At 46.0% G+C, this 26,902-nt stretch overlaps 1 protein-coding gene across 2 annotated transcripts in view; it reads left to right on the plus strand.

Moving 5' to 3' along the window:
* The window catches only part of LOC8039240 (single-minded homolog 2), a 135,643-nt gene that overhangs the window by 97,729 nt on the left and 11,012 nt on the right, over nt 1-26,902 (plus strand). Inside the window, exons 3-9 of one of the 2 annotated variants that reach the window (XM_042292073.1) lie at nt 1,956-2,041; nt 7,148-7,237; nt 11,531-11,642; nt 16,763-17,048; nt 19,062-19,168; nt 19,702-19,849; nt 21,668-21,875. In XM_042292073.1, the coding sequence (XP_042148007.1) occupies nt 1,956-2,041; nt 7,148-7,237; nt 11,531-11,642; nt 16,763-17,048; nt 19,062-19,168; nt 19,702-19,849; nt 21,668-21,875 (1,037 nt within the window). The remainder of the gene's footprint in view (nt 1-1,955; nt 2,042-7,147; nt 7,238-11,530; nt 11,643-16,762; nt 17,049-19,061; nt 19,169-19,701; nt 19,850-21,667; nt 21,876-26,902) is intronic. The other variant, XM_042292074.1, reaches the window with a different exon arrangement.

Consider the following 26,902-nt stretch of genomic DNA (forward strand, 5'->3'; position numbering starts at 1 on the left):
TACACACGTGACCTTATAGTTTTGCGTCTAGATGTTAACAAAGTACCGCGCATAGATAACTGCCTATTAATCTTTAATAAAAGTACCGACGAGATAAGCTACGTTTAGTTTGCTTTAAGTCGAAAGTATGCTTTTACGACAAAAACTCGGCTGCTTCGCAGTTGTACAACATGGCGGCAGCCAAGGGGGATGGGGGGGGGGGGGGGGGGGGTCACTTTTGCCTGGTGAACGGAATACTATTTTATCGCTCTGAGCCCATCTATCTTGTTGGTAATAATGTATAAAGTGTACAAGATGCAATGATGAACGCGCGAGCAATGCGAACACTTACGGCGCCTTTGAGTTGGGCACCAGCCAGCACTACCTAGCTTCTTGAGCTAGGTGGCAACTACGCTTTTTTTGCGGCAGTTAGTATTCGTTTCTAGATCAATCTAAGGTTTCTTACGCTTTGTGAATGAGACTAGTTCCGTTACTAACGTCCTTGGTTAGTTACTGTTACGTACACTCCCATTACTAACAGCAGTTTGCTAACATGTTTGTAACATTTGTGACGAGCAGTTACTAAGCTATGGAAATACTTCGACTTTTTTTCTTCCACGGCTGTAGGTGCTATGGGATAGGGGCGCTTTGCTAGTCCTGCCAAAAAACCCTGTATAACGTTTCACTATCTGGATTATATGGAACTGGAAATCTAGCTGGAACTGTTTCTGGAAACCTGAAATCGAGATTGCAAACAAAGGAATAATTTTTGAAAACCTGAAATCAGATAAAATTCACATAGATTAGTTTTATAATCCAGATAGTGAGAAGTTATACTGGGTTTTTGACTAGGGAGGCCGTCCTTCATAACTTAGTTGTTTCTAAAGTATGCCCCCGAATTTACTTGAGTAAGCTATTGGCCGGGGATAGCTTGCTTACAAAAAGTGATATGCCAACGCGTGAAAGTGAACGCCAGATCAGCGCACGATATATATTATCCTTAGTAGTCGGCTACATTTTAGAGTGACCCTACGGGTCATCGATCTTCATTCATCACAGACGAAAACTGCAAAAAATGAGCAATATGGTCAGCCCGATGCACGACTGAAATTTACCCTGTATTTTCGAAAGGCTGAGGACCCCCTAGTTGTGATCTGATTGTGTGCTCCTCACCAGAGAGCAGTGTCGAGTGCTACGCTTGAGTCCCATGTTTCTTGTGTTTTTCCTATTCCAAGGGTGATCCCACCTAAGAAAATAAACTCCCAGAGAAACTCAAACCTATGAAAAGTTATAAATGTCTTTAAATGCGTGCGACGTCCTGGGAAGTTTGTTGTTTCGTGTTAGCATCCGATTTAGTCGTCCGTCGATCAGGCGGCTGTCAGTTTGAAAAGATTAAGGACGTTCACCGGACCGCGTGGAGGTTTTTCCGCTTAACCTTCTAGCCAATTCAGCGCTTGTTTCACGAGCTGGCGGAACTGGTAGCACCGCAAGTACCTCAGTACTAGGAAGTAAGGTGCATCAATAATGCGCACCATTTTTTTTTGACAATTGTCACACATTTTAAAATTTGTTTTAAAAGATATTTTTTTTAAATTGAGAAATTTAATTTTTGTCAATAGAAGTCGAAATCTGCAAACTAAAATGAAAAAAACATTTTTTTAGAATTTGTATTTTAAAAGGAATTCAAAACCTTTGAACTTTTTTACCTTGAATTCTGAAGTAGTAAAAAATCTTCAATTATTTAGGACTAGAATCTTACAAAAAATTCTAAATCTTTGAATTTTTCGAACATAACTTGTAAATAAATATGGCATTTTCTAGCCAAATCTTTCAGAAACCTTTGCAGAGTTCGAAAATTTTAACTTTTCTCGTTCGAACCTCAGTAAGGCTGCCTTTCCAACTCGAAGCTTGTGATGTTGCCGACATCCCTAAACCCTATTCCCTCTGGTTTCTTTCTTCCCTGATCTGTGACGCAGGCCTTGGCGACAGCTGGGGCTCGTGTCCGCCGGCGGCCTCAGCCCGAGACGGCGCCATCAAGGAGCTGGGCTCACACCTCCTGCAGGTCAGCTTCTGCTCGTCCCGCCAACCAATTACTTGAAAGGACTCGTATTTTGTAAATTCAGAAAAACAAAAAAGTGAATTTAAAGTACTCTTCGAATGCGTTTTTTTTTTTTTTTTTTTTAACCCAGCACGTGCGTCGGGGTGGGCATATTGAATTTATCTCCATTCAAACACAGGCTTGAGGTCCAATTTTTTATTTTGACAATCAGAATGTTTTGGGAACACTCTTGAATTGAAAAAGAGCTCAAAAGGCAAGCTTAGCGCAGTTTATTTTTTTTTTTAATTTTTAGTTACTTATCATTAAAGCGGGCGAGGCGAAAACTGACGTTTCTGGCTCCCGTCGGAAATGGCTTGTTTGACCGCTCATTATTTTGACGCTTCTCCAACTGCTGCATGAGTAATCTTCTAGGACACTTATGGAATTGGTGTCATTACGCTTGGTTAAAAAGAAATGTTTTGAAGTATTTTTTTTTAATTGTCAATGTGAAGGGGGGAGGAGGACATTTTTTTCTAATGGCGGCACGCCCACAAAGCAACCCCACCCCCCCTTTCCCCGTTCCAATTCCAACGGCAGCTTCCGGCATTTTGATACTTTAGCCCCACGTTCCAGGGAAAAAGAATGCCGTCGGACGACCAAACAAAAAACGTGCTAGTCGTGTCAAGGACGAACAACATAGGACGTACTTTTGACGTATTTACGGGCGTTTCGTTGGGTCGGGACGAGCGCTTCCTCAGCGTCTCAAGTTTGGCGTAAATACGCTCAAATTCGGCGATCAGACCGAGAATTCGGCGATCAGACCAAATTCGGTGTGGCGTGTCCGGAACTGTACGGCGCGGTGTCAGCCAATCAGCTCGCGAGCTGACAGCCGGAAGTTGCTCGAGGATCGGCTTGCCTAGCTTTGAGGCCGGCTGGCTATAGCTGGCTTGACTCAGCCGCCGGAATGGGCGCTCGCTTGTCACGTTCTGCGGTTTATTAGAGAACTTTACGAAATCGCTGTCTCTTTCAAACAGCATTAAACAACTAAAAACAAACCAAAAAGAAAAAGAAAAACGTCTATGTGGCGGGTGATGTGAACAAAATTATAAAAGGAAGGGTTTTGAGCAAAGATCGCGGTCGTCCTCTTGCAGGAATTTGTTGGTAATGTGGCTATTGCAAGGAGTATTTTTGAGACAAGCGTTTGCAACTTAGGCTTTCGTGGTTGATCACCATCTAGTTATTTCAGTCCCCTTTCGGAAAGCAATAATATATAGAGGCTGATCTACATTTTTCCTCGTTTCATGAAAAGCGCGAGTCTAGCCAAACTGCACCAAACGCCGAAGAGACGTCCACGAAAAGCGCCGCGTGTTCTTTGGCTATCTTCCCCGCATGCCTTCTGTGAAAAAAAAGCGCCGGCCAAATGCCGTGATTACGCTTGCTGAAACGAGCGTAAATATGTCGAGAATACGTCCTATGTGGGTCCACCTTAAGGCTAGTGAAAATATCAGGCGCTTGAGCACACCAGCCATTTCCTGTATACTTCCTCTTTTTGAACTCTTTTTGTTCACGTTCCACCTATTGAAATGCACGGTGAAAGAGCACAAGTGCCCACCTGATCTCTGCGCACCACCCTCTCGTTCCCCACAATAAAGTCCGTCTGCTATGGTCACCCAATATCAATACGCGCAAACGCGAATGCTGGGTCTCAAGCCAGCTACACCTGCGACATATCTTCCTAATGCCGTCTGCTATAAACGCAGCAACATTAGCCTGGTCTCCGAGCTAGGTTTCCAAACAGGCCGCGCTGCGCACGATCACGCTTCGCTTCGCTCCGCTTTGCTCGTCAAAGATTCATTACGATCCCAGGCCTGAGCCCACACTAAGCCTCGTCAGTGCCACCAAGGGTTTGACTGGCAACCGCTTTCCGCTCTCAACGTCGACGTCCACAACGACGCGTCCGACTTCGCGCATACGTAGCCGCGTTCACTTTTGCAGACGGCGTTTGGAACATGGCGTCTGCCGTTGCTGGCGCGTTCGTCCGTAAATAATAAGTTTCTTCGTCGCCATGGTAACGCTGAGCTGACCATAGCAGACCTACTTTATCGTGCGTAAGGAGACGGCGTGGTGGCAAGATCAGGTACGTACTTGGGCTCTTTCGCCGTGCTTTTCAATGATCACAACGTGAACGAAAAGGGTTCGAATAAGGACATAACGCAGAGGGCTGATTTTTTTTTTCCCAGCGCCTAATGTTTTGGTTAGCCTTACGCGAAAAGTATGCCTTCAGCTTGCAATTAGGGCGAAGTGTTTTGTACTGCATCATGGTGCTAAACTACCGATACACCGTAAAGCCAACCTGTGAAGCTACCATTTTGCCGATTCGGGTGCGCGGACGTGTTTGATTACTCGCCAATAAATCCAATAAAGCCAATAAACATATATCGTAATTAGAAATAACTAAAAAAATTAAAACTTGGTTTTGTTTGTTTTTAAACAAGAAAGGCGCAAAATATAGTTAAGTCTAATTATTTGTGACATCTAAAAATATATACAAATTACTTCCTGATAGTAAAGCAGTCAATAGAAGATTATAAAACTGCAATCGTACAGTTTTGGGTACACAATAAAAGTGTTAAATCATAAATAGCATTCCCTATATCGATGTTTATTTCCTCTAAAATTCGGAAGGTGTTTTTCGGAGTTTATTTTTTGCTGAAAATTAAGGGTTTATCGGACTTTATTTATATTAGATTCCCAATTCTCAGCAATTCGAAGCTTAGTTTACTCTGTTCCTAATTTTTTTTTTAATTTACAAATAAAATAAATAATGTCTCTTTTACCCGTTCTCCTGGAGGAATCATGACGAGCTGAAAGGCAAACCCCTTTTGTCCGTAGTTCGAGGTCTCAAAGGAAACTCAAGTTTCATCTCCTTAGGACCACTGACCTTATGCTCTCATGAATTTTATGGGTAAAACACCGTCATTTTTCTTTTAAGGCGAAAGCCTCACTTGTCCCATTACGCGGAAAAAGCGGCGGCGTTGTGCCCGAAAGATGGTCATAAAATACGTCATCAAGCACGTGCCTCAGAAATAAAACACGAAGAAAAGCACAGCACCGCAATGCTTCGTCACGGAAGCCGTCGTGAAGCTGGCGGGGCTCGCCGCACCTGCGCAATGGGGGAGTGCTATGTCATCGCCGGAGCTCCGTGTGAAAAAGGAAGTCGTGGGGTTCGTAGGAATGTTTTAGCATTCCTACACGTAAGGAGTCTTAAGTGTCTCTGCCGAATTCGTGTTTTGTCGTTGTGACACCAAAATTATAGGTTTTTGGATAGATCCGAATCGACTAAATATTTGCCGACGAGTGTTCTCGGATTTTTACGGGTTTATTCAAAAACACAGAACTCTAATCGTAAGATACAATGCTCACAATTGTCATCAAAACGTCGAAGATATGATATTTCGCATTTTTGGGGGTTTCAGGCACGAAATATGCCAAGACAGTTTTGTTTAAACAAAGAAATAGGCCGCACATCATACATTTATCAGAACCAAATGTAGTGAGTGTTTTCATTCTTATTTATCTATACACCAACTCATGTTTACAAACAAACCGGAGCGCCCCTAGCGGACGCCACCGGCGGCAGGCATGTGCGATGCGGGTGTGGGCAAGAAGCTCGCCGTCGGCCATAAAGAAACCATTGAATTGCCTTGTTGTCGGCGTCGGTGTGAGTCCCCCTGCCCTTTTTCGCGTTTGAATTGCTGATGCTACGTCTTCCGGGCAATGTCTGACTACTTCAGCGGCCTCAGCGAAATTAACGAGGCTCGTTATATCGCGAAACTTCCCGCGAATAATGTGACGTGCGGCGATTCATTCCGCGTGGACGCCGCAGAATGTACGCTATAGCCTGATCATCGCATGATGAGATTTCGCTCGCAATTTTAAGTCGCGACGTCGCTCGGGCTGCAAAAGCGTGAACCGTAGCTGAGATGGTCGACGTCGATACTAAAAATCGCAAGCAGAATCGGACCAAGTGAGTCAGGCCTAACAAGTCTGTGATGGCCACTGGTAACAATGATCAACATCTCCGTATCGACTGTTTACATCGAGCCTGCTTACCAACCTTCAAACTTAAGTCTTTTGAGGCCTGCACCTAGCTCCTCCTTAACGCAAGTACCGGGCCAACATTTGGTGCACGGGCCGGTGTCGCCTAAAAGAGTAGACGACAAACAGAGACGTTTGAAAGAGCAGACGACAGTTCGAATGATCAGGCGGCCGTTTGAACTTGAAGGCGCACTGAACGTAGTCCGCAGGTTGTCCGTACAACTTGACGGTTTTCCGGCATTCATCTTAGAACAGAACAAATAAATTTGATGACCAGAAGTATCCGTGAATTCAACCCAAAGTGCTTCCCGCCCAAGCAATCGTGGTCCGACGGCGTCTGGTTTTCCCTTTTCACGGCAAATTTCCACGTCCTCGGGCGAACCGAGCACATGAAAACAGATGTTCAAACTTTTCTCGACTCTTTTGGTACAGCCCCAGTCGCGGCGTCTTGACGAAAGGGCAGGTGTTTGTCTGGTTCCTTTTAAAACAACGCAGGAATACACGTCTCAGATGGGGACATCCGCCCACAGCCCCAGACCGGAAGTGCGCCCGACGCGCCACCACCGCGCCATGACGTCACGGAGATGAGTTGGTGTATAAGAACCGACAAAACTAGATAAAAATATCAAGCTGCATAAATACAGTATTTTTTCTTGCTCTACGTAAGTTAATAATGTTCGTGGAAAGAAATTTGCAAAGGCAAATCTAAAATGCTTTTTTTTCATAACAGACATATGGTTCTTTTATTTATAATGTTTAGGTAAATTAATATACCCACGCCTACAAGCGTGTTTGATTTTAAATTAAACCACTCTTCTGTACACTCTTAAGTATCTGAAGTACACAGGGTATTTCAGCGGTAGCTTTCAAAAATCTTTAAAACTGTGGTGGTTAAGAGAGAAAAAAATAAACACTTTCCGGTAACAAACTGCCAGCAACGACGGACGTCACGAATTGCGACAAAAAACGTACTAATGTTCTCAATAATTAACTTAAATTAAGAATGATTAACTTCAAGGTATATCTGTGCAGACCTTGGACGGGTTCGTGTTCGTGGTGGCTCCCGACGGCAAGATCATGTACATCTCCGAGACGGCCTCCGTACACCTGGGACTCTCGCAGGTACGCATGGCACCTGCACGAATGATTATGGGAATTCATTGAACGTGTAAGAACTAGGATAGCTTCGCATGCCCGGATAAAGACTTACACTAAAGTAATATTAATGATATAGCTCGAAACGAGACTAAGAACTTCAATAAAAAATCAGAACGCACACATGTCACGCATCTTCAACAGCACACGCAAAATTTAACTGTAAAAGAAAAGTTAAAACTAGTTTTATTGAGATGCCTATAGAAATTATTGATCAATAATGAACAAACTTCAAACGTTGTCCACCGAACTTGCAATGGGAACATAAAAATTTAGGAGTCGCTCTCCCATGCTTATCAGTGTAGGTCCGCGTAAACATCTGTAGAATTTTAACTTAGCTCGACACGCTTATTATTAAGTTAGTAAAATTAAGGTAGGCAGTTGTCTCAGACAGTGAAAATTTCAATATATGTGTGATATACAGTGTGTTGCACGGAGAATTGGCCAAACATCTCGTGTAAAACCTAGCCATCGCACAGAAAATAGATTGGCGCTGTCTTAGTCACTGTCAGAGGTCTTGTTATTTAAGCAAATATGGGTTAAGGCCCGTTCACACTCTTGCGACTGCTTGCGACCTCTTAAACCTATGCTCCTTAAAACTTCTTAAACCAGAGAACACACTGGCGCCATCTATTGGGAAGCAGTGTAAACTCGGCGGTCCGGCATATTTGTTTTTATTTCTCGCGCAATATCCTTTCTTTTTTGGCTCGAAAAACTTTTGTAAATGTTATAAACGAGCCTTTCTATGGGTATTACGCACATTTGACCTCGGAAATCCCGCAAAACCTTCGCTTTTGTGAAATGCAGTTCTAGGGTCACCGCATAGATGGCGCCACAATGTCAGTGTGTTCCCTCATTCTAGAAACATTAAAGAAGTTGTAAGAGATCTCGTCTCTCTCAGTCGTACTCGGTCGCAAGAGTGTGAACGGGCCTTTAGGATATTCCTTTGTTTAGACTGCCGTATTTGTCTCCATATGTAGTAAAAATAAACATTTAGTTTTATTTAGAAACTTTAGGAGCATCACAAGGAAAATACTAAAGTGATTACTTGTAGAAAGAGTTTCAGCGGATGATTTGTATTTCTGAGTACCCAAAATGCGTCCAAATTCGTTTCCCTTGAGTTTTGTTTTTCTCTTTTTTTTATATATCATCCGCGTTTTTGCTTCTTCAATCATCTGTATGTACCACAAGCCGGTAATTACCACGGGCTTAAAGTATTTATAAAGTTTACTAATCTAGTCGTTTTCGACTGTGCTCAGCAAAGTTCTAATTTGAACTATATATTTAATATTACTTATAAAAACTCAGTTATGCAAACCTAATAAATGACTTATCTTTCCGAAACGGTATGTGTCTCACTAAACTGGCCCCTCAACAATAAATCTCACGGCACATTTTTTTTTCTTTTTTTTTTTGTATCTGTGCGCGAATCGTAGTTCAAAAAAACATTTTTTTTGGCCGATGTTTAGGGATACACTTAGTATTTAAAACAATAAAATAAATATTCAAGCGAAACTCTAGGCTGTTTAAAAAATGCATTATCAAGATTTTCTGAAGTGTCTAAATACTTCCTTAAAATGATCATTAAATTTTTCTTTATTCTGCTCACGCAGTAGAGCAAATCAACACCGACCGAAAAGCGCAATGCGATTCTCTTGATTTTAACATACTGTCTCTATAGGTCATTTCACGCATGTGTAATGACCTATATTCATGTAATGTCATAATTACCTAAATATTAAACTTCAATCTTAAGTGTATGTATTTATGCACCTTGGCTACCTTTTTTAATACTAATTCGCATTCATTTCTCTGTTTAAATGCTTACCTAGGTTTATTTTTAGCTATTCTTAGTTTATAATTACCCCCCCCCCCTCCCTCGGCGACACATCGTTAATAGTTCCAGCAAACATATCTTGGAACAGGTACTTTTACTTCACCAACAACACATACAATTTGTAGACTAAATACGTGATGGCCGAATCCAGGTCTGGATCGTTTCTTTGGCGTGAAACTTTTAATTGCCGACGATTGTTGCCAGCACCGTACTGAGAAACCGACATTGAGGTTTTCTTGCTGTTGGCTGTCTTCTGACACATCATTATTTAACTATACCGCCACTATCACAAGGAAAGTTTAGCAGGTTGGTGCATAGACGCAATACACCACAAATTCACAAAGACGGCATTCGAGTAAGGATGTGGTAAGGCAATCAAGTGCCCTACCAGCGCATAATGTGTTAACACTGTTAACACTCTGTGTGCCCACGGCAAGTACACTGTTTCTTATTTTTTATTTAAGAGACACAACCTAAGTTCTAATACATGTATGTAAAAATATTAATTTTTGCCACGCTTCTACTTTACCTCGCTTGACAGGATTACTTATAGCCTTCGCCCGACAGTCTCGCGACCGAAGCAAACAATTTAGTAATATCAAGTTAACGCCGATCTCTAGAGCAAGGATGCTTGAGCGTGTTGGTGAGCAAATTACGAAACCAAAAGGACTTATTGTCCTCTGCGTCCATCATTCGTTTTCTAATTTACGCTAAGAAAGCGTATAGGTTTTCATGTACGCGTCACCCATATCAACATGTTCGGTCGGCCGCTTCATTTTGTGCGTTGTTTTTCCTTGTTTCTTTCTTAAGATTAGACAGTGCTTTCCAGACTCTGCTACCGTGTGCCCTTCTGCAATATAAAATATCGCTTCAAAAAGAAGCTTCCTTTTCGCTACGCCACTTGCTTTCCGATTTCAGTGCATGAAGACGAATACAAAAAAAAAACACAAAAAAAAAACGTTTGTTTAAGTGACCAAGCTTGGTAAAGCTTTTTTTTAGAATTGGGTCGTGCAGATGTTGTTCAACTTGCCGTGTTTGAAATAGAACGATTTTGACATAAACAACAGGGAGAGCCAAAGGGAAACATAAACCACAGGGAGAGCCAAAGGGAACGATGGCTGTTTGAAGGTACTGCATAGATCAATTTGTCAACGTATTGAGCTAAAACCTTTCTTGAAAGAAGAACGTCCATTAAGGGTATAAAACGTTTACTGAACAAACTTACCCGAGTAATCAATTAGAACCGAAAAACGGGAAATCCCTATGTGCAGCGGAAGTCTGCTAAAGAAAGGGGTCTGATTGGCGCAACAGACTATGCTTGAGCCTTGCCACGGTTGCAGACGACAACGCGGCACATAAGCGTCCGGCGGGTGCAGGGGGTGCAGATATTGACGACGAGGTGTTTCGGTGGCGCTCTCATAGGCCAGGGTCCTACTCGTACTACATCATTCAAGAGACAGTCTTCAAACACTGTCTGAAGCCTGTCCATTCCTTGCGTTACGGTCCTCGACCTCGGCAGTAGCAGAAGGCCGTTCTGAGTCAAAAGCGACACGCTCTTTTTCTGCACGAATTATCAGCGCACGATTATTTTATTCCACCAATAAAACATAAAAACGATGCTAAAACAGGAACCAGGAGTATGGTACGTCGTCTCATTATTTTTCGAAAATTATTTTCGGTTAAATGTCGCCGTTGGTTTGCACTCTCTGGTTGTTACTGCGTCTTTTTTCTTGTCTGCAACATTCATTTGTGTTGCTTTGAAATTTTAGTCATCTTCATAGTCCGCTTAGCTCCCAGCGAGCGAGTGAAGATTGTTCTCTGTTACGGAGAGTGCCAGGGGACGAAAGAGGTCCACCGATATTTTCGGGCAGCGTTTCGGCGGTGGCCTCCGGGCTCCCCTACAATTCTATGCTGGGTGAGGCGCGCCTCGGTCAGGAGGCAAAGCTCCGAAACAAACCACCGATAACGGCAATGTCATCACCAAAGTTGACGATGAAAAATGCAGTACTCGCAGTGCCTTCACTGTCGATTCCCACTTGTCGACGCGGAGAGCACTACCGACATCTATAGGCTGCTGCGCCATTCAGATACCTTTGGTTAGCACACGGCCGCTACCTAGGGCTTTCAAGTTTTTCATTTGTAACTTTTTACTCGGGTAGTTTTATCCGGTAAAATTTGTATGCCCTTAATCCACGTTGTTCGGCAACCTCTGCGAGAAATATTAGCTCGATATATTCAAAAACCTATTTATGTCATTCCTCGAAACAATCATCGGTCCCTTTGACTCACCCTGTACGTGAAATACGTATGCGAGCCGGAATTGCGATGATGCTTCTTGTTGTGTCACAAAACGATGAACCCACATGGCTTCGTCATTACTAATATTACAAAGCGATCTAAAAGTATCCACACCACGCACGCAGGTGGAGCTGACAGGCAACAGCATCTACGAGTACATCCACCCGGCCGACCACGACGAGATGACGGCCGTGCTCACACTACAGAGCGTCCTTCCTCACCCGCATGGCGCCCAGGGTGGGTCGTCCAGACGGACAAGGCCTCCCAGAAAACAAAGCCGAAATGCTGGACCTTATACGTCACCTACTGGAGGCCATCGCGGGGCACAGTTTAGACCCGAGTGCTACGTCGGCGCTCGCCTCGTGTCCTCACTGACTGAACACGAGTCCCAGCCGGATGCTAAAGAGGCTCTTGTTTTCATTCTTTGCTCTGCGCTGGCCCTCACTGCGTGACATAGAAGGTCCAGCACTTCGGCCTTCTCTGAATAAATACATATTACGACGTCGCGACCCACGGGACTTTTGTATGACGCCTATATTTTCGAATAGCCTAGTTTCTTCGGTAACTTTCTTCTCCCTGGATTTTTTTTCTGGGTCTTACGGCTTTATTTTCTTCTACGACAAACTATCACCCTACAAATTGGGTTATTTATCGCCATTAGGTAATAGAATGTTGTTGTATTCCGTGTATATAAGAGCCTCGGCTAAACTATTGATTAAACTTCCGCTGTTTAATTGTTGTTTCTCACCGTGAGTTTTCACTTCGATATATATATATATATGTGTGTGTGTGTGTGTGTGTGTGTAGGAGTGAGCGAAAGCATTAGAGAGTTTTAGTATTGCGTATAGAAGCAAATGCAAGCAGTCTGCATTTGTATTAGCGCTGCGTTCTCCACACTGCGCATGCTCCATAAGTACGCAACCACGCGAATGTTACTTGCGTACGATCGGTATCGATTTTTGCGTGCGTACGCAGCGGTCCTCTGCGTTCCCGACTCGTTCCTCTCGTCTCGCGCGGGACAGCGCGAGACCCAGATTGGCTTCACGCATGGACGTAGGAATAAGAGGCGACATTGCGGCTGAAACAAGCCAAACGAGAACACCCCGGAAGAAGCAGAAATTAGAGTTCGCGGTCGGTGGGATCGCCTTCGAGGATCGCCTAAGTCCGTCCAGTAGCGTCTTTTGGTTTTGGTCATCGTCGGGGGTGTGTCTATTCAAACCGGAAGTCTCCTCCGGCTTCAGCTCTGGTGGTGTCATGTCGCCTCCAGAAACAATTCCTACCTCCATAGTTTCACCCATGGAGGTAGGAAGTTTCTGGAGGCGTCGAGAAAAGAGCTCAGTTGGCGGCAACACTCTCGATTCTAACGGTACGGCTGAAACGAAACAAAAACGTCCTTTTCCGCTCATTTGGCTCACCACAGTTATAACCGAGCCATTTTTTTAAATATAAATTCCTGTCTGTCATTGAAAGCCCACCCACTGAACGTAGCTTTTAGCTTACACTGAGTGAAGTGAAAGTAGACATAAATTATACATTTCGGAGTATTTCATAAAAGCGGAGGGCTGCGGTCACGGACAACTGGTTGTGGCATTTCAGACACTAAGAGTGCTCGCGCACAGTTTTGAAGTGGGCTCAGAATGCACAAGCGTGCGTTAGCCCGTAGCTTTGACTGCATAAGCGGAGAAAGTTGTTTGCGAGTATGGGTATACTTTTAGTTCATAACAATGTTTCATTTAGATCATTCAAATCTTCTGTGGCAATCGCCATATCAGAAAACGTTTCGGAAGTTGGTATGTCCTTCAATCCAGCTAATAAACGTTGTAACCTCGTTTCTTTCTGTTTCTTTTTTTTAGAGCGCAGCTCTTAGGCGCCCGTTTCCGGCTTGAGCGGCGTCGCCGTCGGCGTAACCGCGCAGTGCATTATGGGTAAATTTCCCCGCTACATTTAGCGGAAAAACTTCTCCGCTATATCTAGCGGAAAAATTTCCCAGCTAAATTTAGCGGAAAAGTTTCCCCGCTAAATCTAGCGGAAAACTTTCCCTGCTATATCCCGCGGAAAAATTTCCCCGCTAAATTTAGCGGGGGAATATTTCCGCTAAATTTAGCTAGTAAAATTTTCCGCTAGATTTGGCGGGGAAGTTTTTCTGCTAGATTTAGCGGGGAAATTTTTTCGCTAAATTTAGCGGGGAAATTTTTCCGCTAAATTTAGCGGGGAAATTTTTCCGCTAGATATAGCGGGGAAAATTTTCCGCCAAATTTAGCGGAAATATTTTCCCGCCATATCTAGCGCAAATTTTTCCGCTAAATTTAGCGGGGAAATTTTCTGCTAGATTCAGCGGAGAAAATTTTCCGCTAAATTTAGCGTAAAAATTTTCCCGCTACACCTAGCGGAAATATTTCCCCGCTAAATTTAGCGGAAAAATTTCCCCGCTAAATGTAGCGGAAAAACTTCCCCGCTAAATCTACCGGAAAAATGTCCCCTCTAAATTTAGCGGAAAAACGTCCCCGCTCAATCTAGCGGAAAAATTTCCCCGCTATATTTAGCGGAAAAATGGCCCCGCTAAATTTAGCGGAAAATTTTCTCGCTAAATCTAGCGGAAAAATTCCCCCGCTAATTCTAGCGGAAAAGTTTCCCTGCCAAATCTAGCGGAAAAATTTCCCCGCTAAATATAGCGGAAAAATTTCCCCGCTAGATTTGGCGGGGAAACTTTTCCGCTAGATTTAGCGGAAAAATTTCCCCACTATATCTAGCGGGAAAATTTTGGTCACGTAACCTGGGGGTCACGTTACTCCACCCACGTGGACCCCCTCCCCCGAGGTCACGTGACCCCACGAAGGTCACGTGACCTCGGGAGGGTCACGTGACCCTCTACCGTATGTCCCGTGACCCCCCCACCCCCCGACAACACGTGACCCTCAGTACCCTTCCCTCCTCCTCCTCAAGAGCTGCCCTCTAATTCGGCGTTACAGGGAGTTGTAAACGGCTTTCACTTTTAGAGCGCAGCTCTTAGGCGCCCGTTTCCTGCTTGAGCGTCGTCGGCGTCGCCGTCAGCGTAACCGCGAGGTCACGTGACCCCCAAGGTCACCCCGAGGTCACGTGACCCCCAAGGTCACTTGACACCCAAGGTCACATGACACCCAAGGTCACGTCTCCCCAAATCACGTGACCCCGTCCCCGAGGTCACGTGACCCCCCCCCAAGTCACATGACACCCCCCCCCCCCCCCCCCGAGGTCACGTGAACCCCTCCCCCCGAGGTCAGGGTCAGGTGACCCCCGGAGCATAATCAAGAATGAGGGGAGGAGGAGAAGAAGGAAAAGGAGGAGGAGGGGTCTACCCTCCCCTCAGTACCCTTCCCTCCTCCTCCTCAAAGGGCTGCGCTCCAATTCAGTGTTACAGGAAGTTGTAAACGGCTTTCACTTTTTATTATTGATATTTAAACATTACGCAGTTTTTTGAGAAAAACAAATACTTACGAAGTGAAAAATATTTACTGAATAAATATATCGCCTATTTGTAAGTATTATTCCCTATTGAGAAAGAGTTTTTACTGGAATTTGATTTCCAGTAAACAATTATTTTACTGGATTTTGGGACTCTTCACTTCCGGTAAAGCCGGAATTTACTAGAATGTCACCAGATTGTTTATTGGAATGTCACCGGATTTTTTACCGGAATGTCACAGAATGTTTTACCGGAATGTTAACGGACTTTTTACCGGAATTCTACTTCCAGTTAAAATTTATTTTACTGGATTATGGGACTCTTTTCACCTCCACCAAAGCCGGAATTCACCGGAAATCACCAGATTTGCGGGCAATTCACCGGAACTTACCGTGCTTCTTTATTTTCGGACGTCAACAAAAGGCACTTAGGAAAAAGCCTGTGAACCGTGTGTGGTGTATGTTTACCAGATGCTGGACGATTAGGTAACAATTAAAACGGTTAGCCGATATAAACCTGAAAGTTCCATGTCTTTATTTCATAGGGTCAATACCAGTGAAACAATTTGCTTAGCTGTAGACAAAAGGAATCTGACCAATTAGAAACAACTGAGTTCTTTGTCGCAAACATATCTTTCAAGGTACTCACAATGCCGCTGGGTAATTCCTAGACGTAAGGATAGTTCAACTAATAAAACCGAGCAGATGCATCACACGGACACACACACACTGTCAGTAGCACGTTTAGCGAAAACCACGAACGAGCACCAACACCCCTCGCAGTTCAGAATAAATCATGGGCACACTCACGGTGTGGTCACTGATCCCGTCGCCGCGGGTGCACCACGCGGACAAATGCACACTGTCAGTAGCACGGTTAGCGAAAACCACGAATGCGCGGAACGAACATCCGCCGCCGTTAAGAAATCACGGGCACAGTACGGCCTCTCCGGCGTTTTTTTCGCTCACTGGATGCTTCTAAAGTTGGACGGACAAGAAGGTGTAAGATACAGGTCACTGAAATGTATTTTCTTTTGATCTGCACGCCCAGCTGCTTTGGAAGATACCGGTCGCGCACATGTTCGTTGCTGCTCGTTGACGGACAAAGAAACCGGTTTTCTTCAAAACAGACAGCAAAAAGACGACCCCCCCCCCCACACACACACACACATTTTTCCCACAAAGCCAATACGAGGAAGGAAGGGCACACGTGGGGACTCGTCCTTGGTGCGTTCTAGGAACCATAATAACACACCCAGTGCCCGGCTCGTCTCGGCTAACCCCCTCCCCTTGCGTCGGCTTCCAACGAAGTTCGGTAAACGGGGAAACGAGTCACTCGTTTCTGGTAAAAATTTACAGCAAAGTTGAGTCGTCTGGTAAACGAAAGTGGCTGCGGGTGAAATTCAGGCAAATATTCCAGCAAAGACTAAACTACGCTGGTTTCGGATGAAAACGGGTGAAACTTGACCAGTTTTCACCGGATATCACTAAAAGTCCACCGGATGTCACTGTAAGTTTTGTCGTGTTTTTTCAATAGGTAAGAGAACTAAACAGGCAATGCGGTTTATTATTAAAGCGAAAAATTAATCCTTAGCGTATTATTTTCTGACATGGGCGGCATACTAGCCAAATGCGTTTTTTTCTGAAATATTGGAGTGTTAAAGCAATTAGCAAGCAAGCTTTTAATTTTTGTAAATTTTAAACATTTATGAGATAAAAAGTTTTGTTGATTTTACTTGTTTTCATTATGATACAGTCTCGTTTTAGAGAAAAAAATATATGCGACAAGAAGTTGAACAAAAAAAACAATAAAATTAAACTATTAATTTGTGGTTTTCTTTGATGTTGCATTGTAGCGTAATTCGCGTGCGCACAATCGAGCGCCAACCGTATGCCTTCCTTGGGCTCTTGCGCAGAGCTGGAGGTGGACCGGTCTTTCTTCGTGCGCATGAAGTGCGTGCTGGCCAAGCGCAACGCGGGCCTCACGACGGGCGGCTACAAGGTGATCCACTGCAGCGGTTACGTGAAGGTGAAGCACTACTCCATGGACGTGGCGCCCTACGACGGCTGCTACCAGAACCTGGGCCTGGTGGCCGTGGGACACTCGCTGCCGCCGTCGGCCATCACCGAGATCAAGATGTACGCCAACATGTTCATGTTCAGGGCCTCGCTGGACCTCAAGCTCATCTTTCTGGACGCCAGGTAATAGTAACAGTAATAATACGAGTAATGGCAATTTTTTCCGGGTTCAGGAGAGCCGTGGCGAATTTTCGACAAAGGAAACAAGGACAGAAAAACATACACAGTATCTTTTAAGATACTGTGTATGTTTTTTTCTTTCTGTGTTTCCTATTAAAATTCTTCAGTTGCGAGTACAGCAGTGTCCTGTCGTGTTTGTTCCTCTTCGTAATCCGTGTTTTCTGAACTGTTTACCCCATCATGCATTACCTCCTTACGGGTCGTTAACGTAAACGTTTTCGGAATATATCAGAATTTTTTATAGAACTGCTTGTAACCAAAACATCATTTGTGCGGTGATGCTATTTCTGTTGCTATATATGTCATACAAGATTTTTAATTAAGTAGTCTCAAAAAGATATGTCCACCCGTTTTGTGCAACTTGATTGCAAATTTTACCTATGTAATATCATTAAATTAGGCTTAAAATAGCATCACCGCACATAACATGTCAGGGTAAATGCAATTCTATAAAACTCTCTGATATATTCCGAAGAATTCTACGCTTACGAACCGTAAGGAGGACCTAATTAAAGATGCAAATTTATTGATAACTAAGGATCTAGTAAATATATCTGAAAACTAAATGCATATCTGAAATTATCCCTAAGAAATACATCATTACACAAAAAGTTTGCGCGGTAAACGAAACAAAAAATATTGAAGACCAGCATCTCGACTATAGAAAGGCCTTGCAAATAACCCCTCTTCTTTCTCCCTAGCAACAACTCTTTTCTCGTAGCCTAGGTGGAGGAGTTAGTTTAAGGTTTTGACGCACTGCAGCTGACACCATGTGTAATGAGAGCTTTCGTTGCCAGCGCGAACTTTTTGAAAGGGGATTGCAGCTGCTTCACCTGCCTAATGACCATCGCTCAATGCGCGCTGAAAATCTCAACTTAGCCGTCATATAATATTACACTTGCCAAGTGGTCCCTCCAAAGCGGAGACATTAAACAATTTAGAAAATTGTTGACTCCCCGTTGAATGAACACAAAAGCAGCTTTAACCAGACCTCGCGTGCATTGAGTACTTGCGCATTTTTGCAAGCGTGTATTACTCAGTTAGTTTAGCACTGGCGAGTTTTCTTTGTCGTCCTTTTTTCTTTGCTTCGCCACTAGAGAACCATCTACTGGCGGCGAGCCCCTTTCATGCAACACTTTCCTTTTCTTTTTGTCATATCTATAAAACCGCCGTAAAAACTCAGCTCAGTATTTCAGCAGATAATATAAATTTTTTACAGTTGTATATATTTCACGTTCCTCATTTTTATAGTGTGAATTGCAACCAGAAAAGAAACGTGTGGCGTACACGCTTCTTTTTTTTCTTTTTTTAGTCGTTTTGTACGTTACAGAGCATTTGGGAAGAACCGGACAGAACCAAGAAACGTCAAACTGCAACCCGAGAATACGCCTGCGTGACGCTTATGTCACGCCTGTTGCTATGGGTTGATCTGGGGTCATAATGTAAAGATTATGAAAAATCTGTTGTTGTTTTTTCTCACTCAATATATGAATATTAATTTATAGCCACAGCAGAAAATAACGTGTTTTATATTTTTCCGAACCCTATATTGTCCCCAGACAACCATGACCGAACTGCCGTAGACCACCAATGCCCCATCACAAGCTGCGCGTTAAAAACACCTCCTCGTCGTTTTTTTTTTTTTTTTTGTGTGATTGTCAATTGTTTGTTTGGGCGCACCTCGTGTATTTGTTTTTAGCGAAGAACGAAGCAGACAACGTAAGAAAAGAAAGTATTCTCGGATGTAAGGTTACGAATATTTGCAAATATAGCCGCCTCGCTGGGTGGACGAGACTAGCTTCCCAGAATAAATCAAGTTCATTCGTAAAAGTAACTCGTTGCTGGAACTCAAAGTTTTACTTTGTCGCGAGTAATATATATTGTAGGAGCATAGCTTTCTCAGACATTTTTCCTGCCTATTATGACCTAACACTATCTGTGGTATTCTGTTCACAGGGTAGCGCCTTTGACGGGCTACGAGCCGCAAGACCTAATTGAGAAGACGCTCTACCACTATATCCACGGATACGACTGCCTACATATGAGGTACTCGCACCACACACGTGAGTGATATTTTCTTCTTTATCACAATTAGTTGTAGTCGTTCGCTATCATGTTAAAACACAGCAGGTCATCGAAATCTTCGCATCTAAGGATGCTTTTAGAATTCATTTATGATGCCACTTCGGCTAATCAAGGCCCTCATTTTCTCTTTAAACTAAAAATGTTAATAAATAATAGCTAAAGGGCCCATCAGAACGCACGCAACAAATGCTTTAGTGATTCGCACTGAAGGTGGGTGTGGTCCACCGTAGGTTATTCCTGTATATATATTTTCTTAAATAATTTTTGGCACTATTCGGCGACGTCTAACGAGAGTATATAATACAGATAACGATCGTCTACTCTAATATGGGCAAATTTTGTACCCTCGTTATCGTAGTTTTCAATCTGTCACAGAAATACACACCGACAGCAATAAAAGGATATATAAAACATATGTTTTTTGTGCATTTTTTTCGAAACTTTTTTTGCGCCTGTGAGTGGCGATATTTGAGTCTTCGACTAAATTTCGTGCCAATCTCCTGCGTTGCAGTGCTGCTAAAGGGCCAAGTGACCACGAAGTACTACCGCTTCATGTCCAAGGAAGGAGGTTGGGTCTGGATGCAGAGCTACGCCACCATAGTGCACAACAGCCGCTCTTCCAGACCTCACTGCATAGTTAGCGTCAACTACGTTCTCAGGTGAGGACTGCGGCAGAGCATGTCTAGGGCAGTTTCAGGGGACATAGGCTTCCGGCTGTAAACCGTGCGTCGGCGGTTCTTCGGCAAAACACGACGCTGAATTGCGACGTTGGGAGCAGCGCTTTAAGATGACTCTCAGCCGCCTTATCGCGTGCACATAGCAAAGCAGCAAAATTCTACATTAAACGCCGATAAAGGTTAACCAACATTCCTCTGCCGAGATGTGTCTGAACCATCTGAAACAGAAACTGAATTTTCTGTAACCGCGCAAACGATTTCACGTCGCAGTCTCTTTGGTCTTCTTCTTGGAGGAAAACAAATCATTCACAGGTACTGGCACACGGGCGTGGGTCTTGTCTAGCTTTTGAATGCGTTTACGTACAAAGGAGGTGATATACCAAGCTACGCACTCACGTTAGCAGATATGGCAGTGTTCTTGGCTATCTCAGACACGGAATATCTGTTCCACAAAAAAAAAAGGTTCCCATTGTAAATGTTGGTCTGTTTTCTGCGCACTTTCTTCGCTTGCCGAGCTGGCAAGCACATAGCGCTGGAATATTACTCTGAAGCAAAATGGCAACAAAAAAAGGTGTCATGGGGAGGATGCTGGTGACAGTGAAAGAAGTTAGGTTCTTCGTAACAAAAGGGAAATTAAAGGAAAATCTATTGGTGGATCTTTAGGGGATGTGTTAACATGGCCCTCAGCAAACTTCACAAACTCCCCCCTTTGAGAAACACTAACGCTGACCCCTTAACTTTCCTATTTCGGCTTTCTCTTTTACTTCCTCTATTTTTGCTGCCTCTTTTTGGCTTTCTTACGGGGTCAGTGTCAGCGTTTCCCAAAGGGGGACGTGTGTTGCGTTTCCCAAGGGCCATGCTAACGGATTCCCTAAAGACCCACCAATGGATCTTCCTTTAATTTTTTCCGGCGAAACGGGCTCGCCAAGCCGGCTTCTCCCAAGCCACTGTCGCACGCAGACCCGCGTGGGCTTGCCGCTTCTTGCACCGCATTTCGGCCATCGAATATAGGCGCTGCGTCAGCTCCTCCACCTCGCTCGCCCGCGTTGCAGGCTTGGCAGCGGCATCCACTGCCTGACGCTGCTCTCGATGTTCAGCGGTTTTCCGCGCGCGCATTGGTTTCCGCCCTCGTGACGTCGCCTTCCTCTCGCCAAACCGCGCCGCGCGCATTGGCTTCCACCTTATGACGTCGCCTTCCTCTCGCCTTTGCCCTTTACTCCTCTCCTCCTCTCTACTCGGCGCGCTTCCCTTTCCCCTATTTTTTTCCGCAGACGGACGGCATCAGTTTTTCGCTGCCATGTAGGTACTAATTCTGACGCATTAATATTCAGCATCGAACTAACCAAACTGTAGTCATTAACTTGCCTACCTCTAGGAGAAAGATATCAATAACTCCTACTGGAGGTAACAAATAGAAACGCCGAGTAAATCGTGTTAACACAGCAAACAAGTTATAACATCCCGAACCAGTGGCGTCGAAAGAGGGAAAGGTGATGATACCCCCCCCCCCTTTTACGCCCCTAGTCACCGCAGACTTTTCTATTAAACAAGTTGAGAGAGGTAGGGAAATTAAACCCTCAGCCCCTACTACCGACTTTGTCACCACCTTTGTGACAGATTTACATATTCCAATCACTGAAACCAGCTCATCGCGACAATTAAAAAGCGGGAACTTCGCAACCAAGCGTCTGACTGTGGTAGTTTGTCCTAGAATATACCGGACCAAGTAGGCAGTAGTTGGTTCAGTACTCTTAAAGAGCGGTTCCGAATCAACTCATCCTGTCTGCTGGTGTCCCTCAGCGAGCTGCAGGCACAAGAGTTGCAGCTTCAGATGCACCAATCCAGGTCCAAGACCAGCCCGTGCACCTTCCAGCCCTCTGAGACAGCGCCCACTTCGTCGGCGTCTAAGCCCGCCCCTGGCAAGAGCAAGACGCCCAAGGGAAAATGTCGCCGCTCCCCCTACTACTGCACCGCAGACGCAGCCTCCGAATCCACCACCAATGGTCAGGTAAGGTCGGCAGGTCTAATACTCAAGTTATTGTGACCTGTCAAAGGAAAAGACAGCAGGTGAAAGTAAAAAAAGAAAGAGAAGTCCAATAGTTTTTTTGTTTTGTTTTTCGCCTCTTTTTACGCTGTTAATATCAGACTTGGAAGAAGCCTAGACCCTTTCTTTACTAGTTCTCCGTCCATGGATATCATAATCATCACAGCATTACTCTAACTGGGACATAGAAATACGACGTCTTTGAGCAGAGTGCTTTCTAAGGACTGCCAGCCATTCGTGGGTGCCATAAAACGTGAATTTGACTGATTGGCTTATTTCTGTTCAGACCGTTCGCGTCTGAAAGAGCGAGACGTCAAGGAACAAAGCAAATGGTTAAACCATGACCACTCATTTAAAAAGTAGTAATTTACCTGTTAGGAAATCCAGCATGATCTTTCACACCCGTTATTTCCCGAGGCAAACCACATTTTTCGGTAAAAAAAATATAATCTCTTGAATATACCTTGGTTTTCGCCGTAAATTTAAACAGCGTGTTTTTTTTTTGTTGTTTTTTTTTGCCGTGCTCTGCGCGAAAGTAACACCGTGGACATTATTTAAGCGTGGTATTTCTTGAACCGTGCAATTTCTCACACATTGTTTAGCTTATTTTTAAGAACGTACTTGCCCCTTTCTTACTCTTTTGTAGGACATTTCCGCATCCTCGCCGGATGTAGCACTTTTCTACATCTTTTTAGGATTAAGGAAAAACCTACATCTGGAGCGGCTGAGCAGTCATGCTAAGCAAGGCCACCGTCCAAAAAAACTGTGGGAGTCAAAACCGCTGCATCTGGAAAGTTCATGAACTTTTACTGTAAACTTGGCGGCACTGCTAGCAAGACCACAGGGATCTCAGCATCAGCGTTTCCTTTTTCCTTTTTTTTTTTTGTCTTCTCATTTTGTTTTGAAACCAATATTGTCACGGGTGGTGACCAAAAAAAAAACAGGAAATAAACAGAAAGAAATAAACGTTTAATGTGGCGAACTTGTGCCAAAAAAATAAACGAGTACAAAAGATAATAACAGAGCGTCGCGGGCGTCGAAGTCGGCGTAGCAACAGAGTCGAACGCTGGTGCGAAACTCACTGCGGCTCGCCACGCGGAGCCCCTTATGTACATGCGTGATCTTCGGGAATAATCGGCGTAGAAACTTCGACGCGTAGAACATTCGGGCCTGGAACAAGCAACATGATTCTCGAATTCTCCAGAACACTAAGTTACAGGAATAAACAAAAGACACGTCGCTCCCAGGATTCGAACCCTAGCTTTTCGCGTGGGAGCCAGGCGCGATAACCATTAGGCCACGCGCGCGCTGCCTACTTGGCCAGCGCGCGCGGCATTACTCCCCCCTTTAAAAAGTGCATCGCCCCGATGCAGCACAAAACAAAACAAAGCAAACAAAAAGAACGATAAACTAGAGAGTCATTTGGAATACGTAAGGTCCACTGTCCTATCGAGCGTAGTACGGCTTCCTGCGCACGACGTGGACGACTTCTGGTCGTGGAGGGCGGCGTGATGAAGTCCGTGTTCCATCGGGCATCACCTCGTAGTTCAGCTCGCCGAGGCGACGAAGTACCGTGTATGGTCCAAAGTACCGTTTCAGCAGTTTCTCACTGAGGGCGCGGCGACGGATGGGCGTCCACACCCACACCCTGTCTCCGGGCTGGAAGTGAACGTCCCTGCGACGAAGGTTGTAGCGGCCCGCGTCGACGCGTTGCTGGTCTTGAATCATGAGTCGGGCGAGCTGGCGGACTTCTTCGGCGCGTTGAGCAACCGCCTGGGCGTCGTCGCTCTCATTGTCAGATGGCTCATGGGGCAGCATTGCGTCCAGCATGGTCGTTACCTTCCGACCATGTACCAGCTGGAAAGGGGTGAATCCAGTGGTCTCCTGAACCGCCGTATTGTAGGCGAACGTGACGTAAGGCAACACCTCGTCCCACGTCTTGTGCTCTACGTCGACGTACATAGAGATCTTATCGGCGATTGTCTTGTTGAGTCGCTCGGTCAGTCCGTTGGTCTGCGGGTGGTATGCAGTGGTTCGACGATGGCCGGTGCCACTGAGACGAAGGATCTCTTGCGTCAGCTGGGCCATGAACGAAGATCCGCGATCTGTAATCAGAACTTCGGGAGCGCCGTGCCGGAGGACGATGGACTCGATGAAAAACTTGGCGACTTCCACAGCAGTCCTTGAAGGAAGAGCTTTCGTTTCGGCGTACCGCGTGAGATAATCTGTGGCGACGATGATTCAGCGGTTCCCCGACGTCGAAGGCGGAAAAGGACCAAGTAGATCCATTCCGATCTGCTGGAAGGGTGTAGTTGGAGGAGAAATGGGCTGCAGAAGTCCGGCCGGCCTCGTCGGCGGTTTCTTGCGTCGCTGGCACTCGTGGCATGATCGTGTGTATAGGTAGACGGTCTTGGGGAGTTTCGGCCAGTAATACTTTTCACGAATACGGGCCAGTGTCCGGCTGTAACCAAGGTGTCCGGATGTCGGGTCGTCGTGGCAGGCTTGGAAGATCTCCTCTCGAAGGTCACTCGGGATTACCAGCAACCAAGGTGTGTTGTTGTTGCCGAAGTTCTCTTTGTAGAGTACACCTTGTCGGATGGCGAAGGTCGGCAGTACTCGTGAGAAGACACGTGGCACGGTACTCCTGCGCCCTTCCAGGTGCTCGATTAATGCACGCAGCTCAGGATCGTCCCGTTGACGTCGTGCCATATCGTCGGTGTTCACTGCTCCTAGAAAGCACTCGTCGTCATTGTCGTCGCTGCAGCCGGAAGGGGTTTCGACGGGGGCTCTGGACAGGCAGTCGGCGTCGCTGTGCTTGCGGCCTGACTTATAGACCACTGTCATGTTGAACTCTTGTAGTCGAAGACTCCAACGAGCGAGGCGTCCTGGCGGGTCCTTCAGTTTCGCAAGCCAGCAGAGCGAGTGGTGGTCCGTGACTACACGGAACGGGCTGCCGTACAAGTACGGACGAAACTTCGTTATTGCCCAGACGACCGCAAGGCATTCTTTCTCAGTTGTGGAGTAATTTTTCTCCGCCTTGGATAATATCCGACTTGCGTAGGCGATGACCCGCTCGATGCCTTCTTGCACTTGGACTAGTACTGCGCCCAGTCCCGCGTTACTTGCGTCCGTATGAATTTCTGTTTCCGCATCCTGGTCGAAATGTCCAAGCACAGGAGGAGTCTGGAGTCGTCGTTTCAGTTCGTCGAATGCCTGCTGTTGCTCCTCGGCCCATTCGAACTTCTTGGCGTCCTTCGTGAGATTCGTAAGTGGTGCGGAAATCCTTGCGAAATCCCGAACGAAGCGTCGATAATAGGCACAAAGAATCTTCGCACGGCCTTCTTATCTGTCGGCGCTGGAAATGCCGCGACAGCGCGAGTCTTCTCGGGGTCTGGGCGGACGCCTTCGTTACTAACCACGTGGCCAAGGAACTTCAGTTCGTCATAGGCGAACCGGCACTTTGACGGCTTGAGTGTGAGTCCGGCGGTCTGAATGGCTTGAAGAACAGCTCGGAGTCGTCTCAAGTGCTCGTCGAAGTCAGCTGAAAATACTACGACGTCGTCAAGGTAGACGAGACAACTCTGCCACTTCAGCCCTGCCAGTACGGTGTCCATGACACGCTGGAAAGTTGCTGGCGCCGTGCATAGTCCGAAGGGCATCACCTTGAACTCGTACAGTCCATCCGGCGTGACGAAGGCTGTCTTCTCTCGGTCCCGTTCGTCGACCTCGATTTGCCAGTAGCCGCTCTTCAGGTCCATCGATGAAAAGTATCGAGAGTGGCGCAGCCGGTCTAGAGTGTCGTCGATGCGGGGGAGGGGGTAGACGTCTTCGTAACCGTGTTGAGCTGCCGGTAATCCACGCAGAACCGAAGAGTTCCGTCCTTCTTCTTAACCAGCACGACTGGAGAGGCCCATGGACTGCTTGAAGGTTGGATTATGTCGTCATTCAGCATCTCTTGAACTTGCTGATGGATCACCTCCCTCTCCTTAGCGGAGACTCTGTACGGCGATCGATGCACAGGGCGCGCGTCGTCCTCGGTAACGATGCGGTGCTTGGCAACCGCGGTCTGGCGCACCTTCGACGACGTCGCAAAGCAGTCGCGGTATTCGGCGAGGAGGTTAACCAGCTGACGCCGTTTAGGGTCCGGAAGCTTAGGGTCAATGTCGAGCTGCGCTGGCGATGTACTGTCTTGCTGGGGCGGCGAGGATTCGTCAGTGATCGCAGTGATTTCGGCGGGGTTTCGGAGTTTCTCGACGTGGCCCACGGCTGCACCTTTCGTGAGGTGTTGCGTTTCGTTTCGGAAGTTCGTCACGAGGGCCACAGTCCGCCCATCCTGAAGTTCAGCTACTCCCCTTGCGACGCCTATGCCTCTTCCCAGGAGCAATTGGAGGCTTCCCACGAGAAGAACTTCGCCGCAGGAAGCTTCATCGATCCCGACAAGTACGAAAACACTCGACCGCGGTGGTAGGTTTACGTGGTTTGCGAGGACTCGGACCGTGGGTAACGTCGCTTCGGGTTCCTCCGCTGCTGGAGCAGGTTTTCGTAGCGTCAGCCGGTTTGTTCCGAGGTCGATGACGGCGCCATACTCGCAGAGAAAGTCCATTCTGAGGATAACGTCCCTCGAACAGTCTTGCAGAACGACGAACTTGACAGGGCACGTTTCACCGTGGATCTCGACGCGAGCAGTGCATCTCCCGACTGGTGTGATGAGATGTCCTCCGGCGGTTCGTATTTGGGGTCCTTCCCACGGCGTCATGACTTTTCGAAGGCGGCGGGAGAGCCTCCCACTCAAGACTGAGTAGTCTGCTCCGGTGTCCACGAGTGCCGATGCGTCGTGACCGTCGATGACGACGTTTAGGTTGTTGGACACCGTTGCAGGGGCGTCGTAGCGATGCGTGGCGTCGGGAGAGTGGGAGCGCTCCGGCGTTCTTGGAGGCTCTTTACGTCGGTCGTCTTCGGCAACTCCACCTCCAGGGGTTGCCGCGCCTAGT

Source organism: Ixodes scapularis, unplaced genomic scaffold (assembly GCF_016920785.2).
Source record: "Ixodes scapularis isolate PalLabHiFi unplaced genomic scaffold, ASM1692078v2 PGA_scaffold2__306_contigs__length_199485367, whole genome shotgun sequence".
Lineage (NCBI taxonomy): Eukaryota > Metazoa > Arthropoda > Arachnida > Ixodida > Ixodidae > Ixodes > Ixodes scapularis.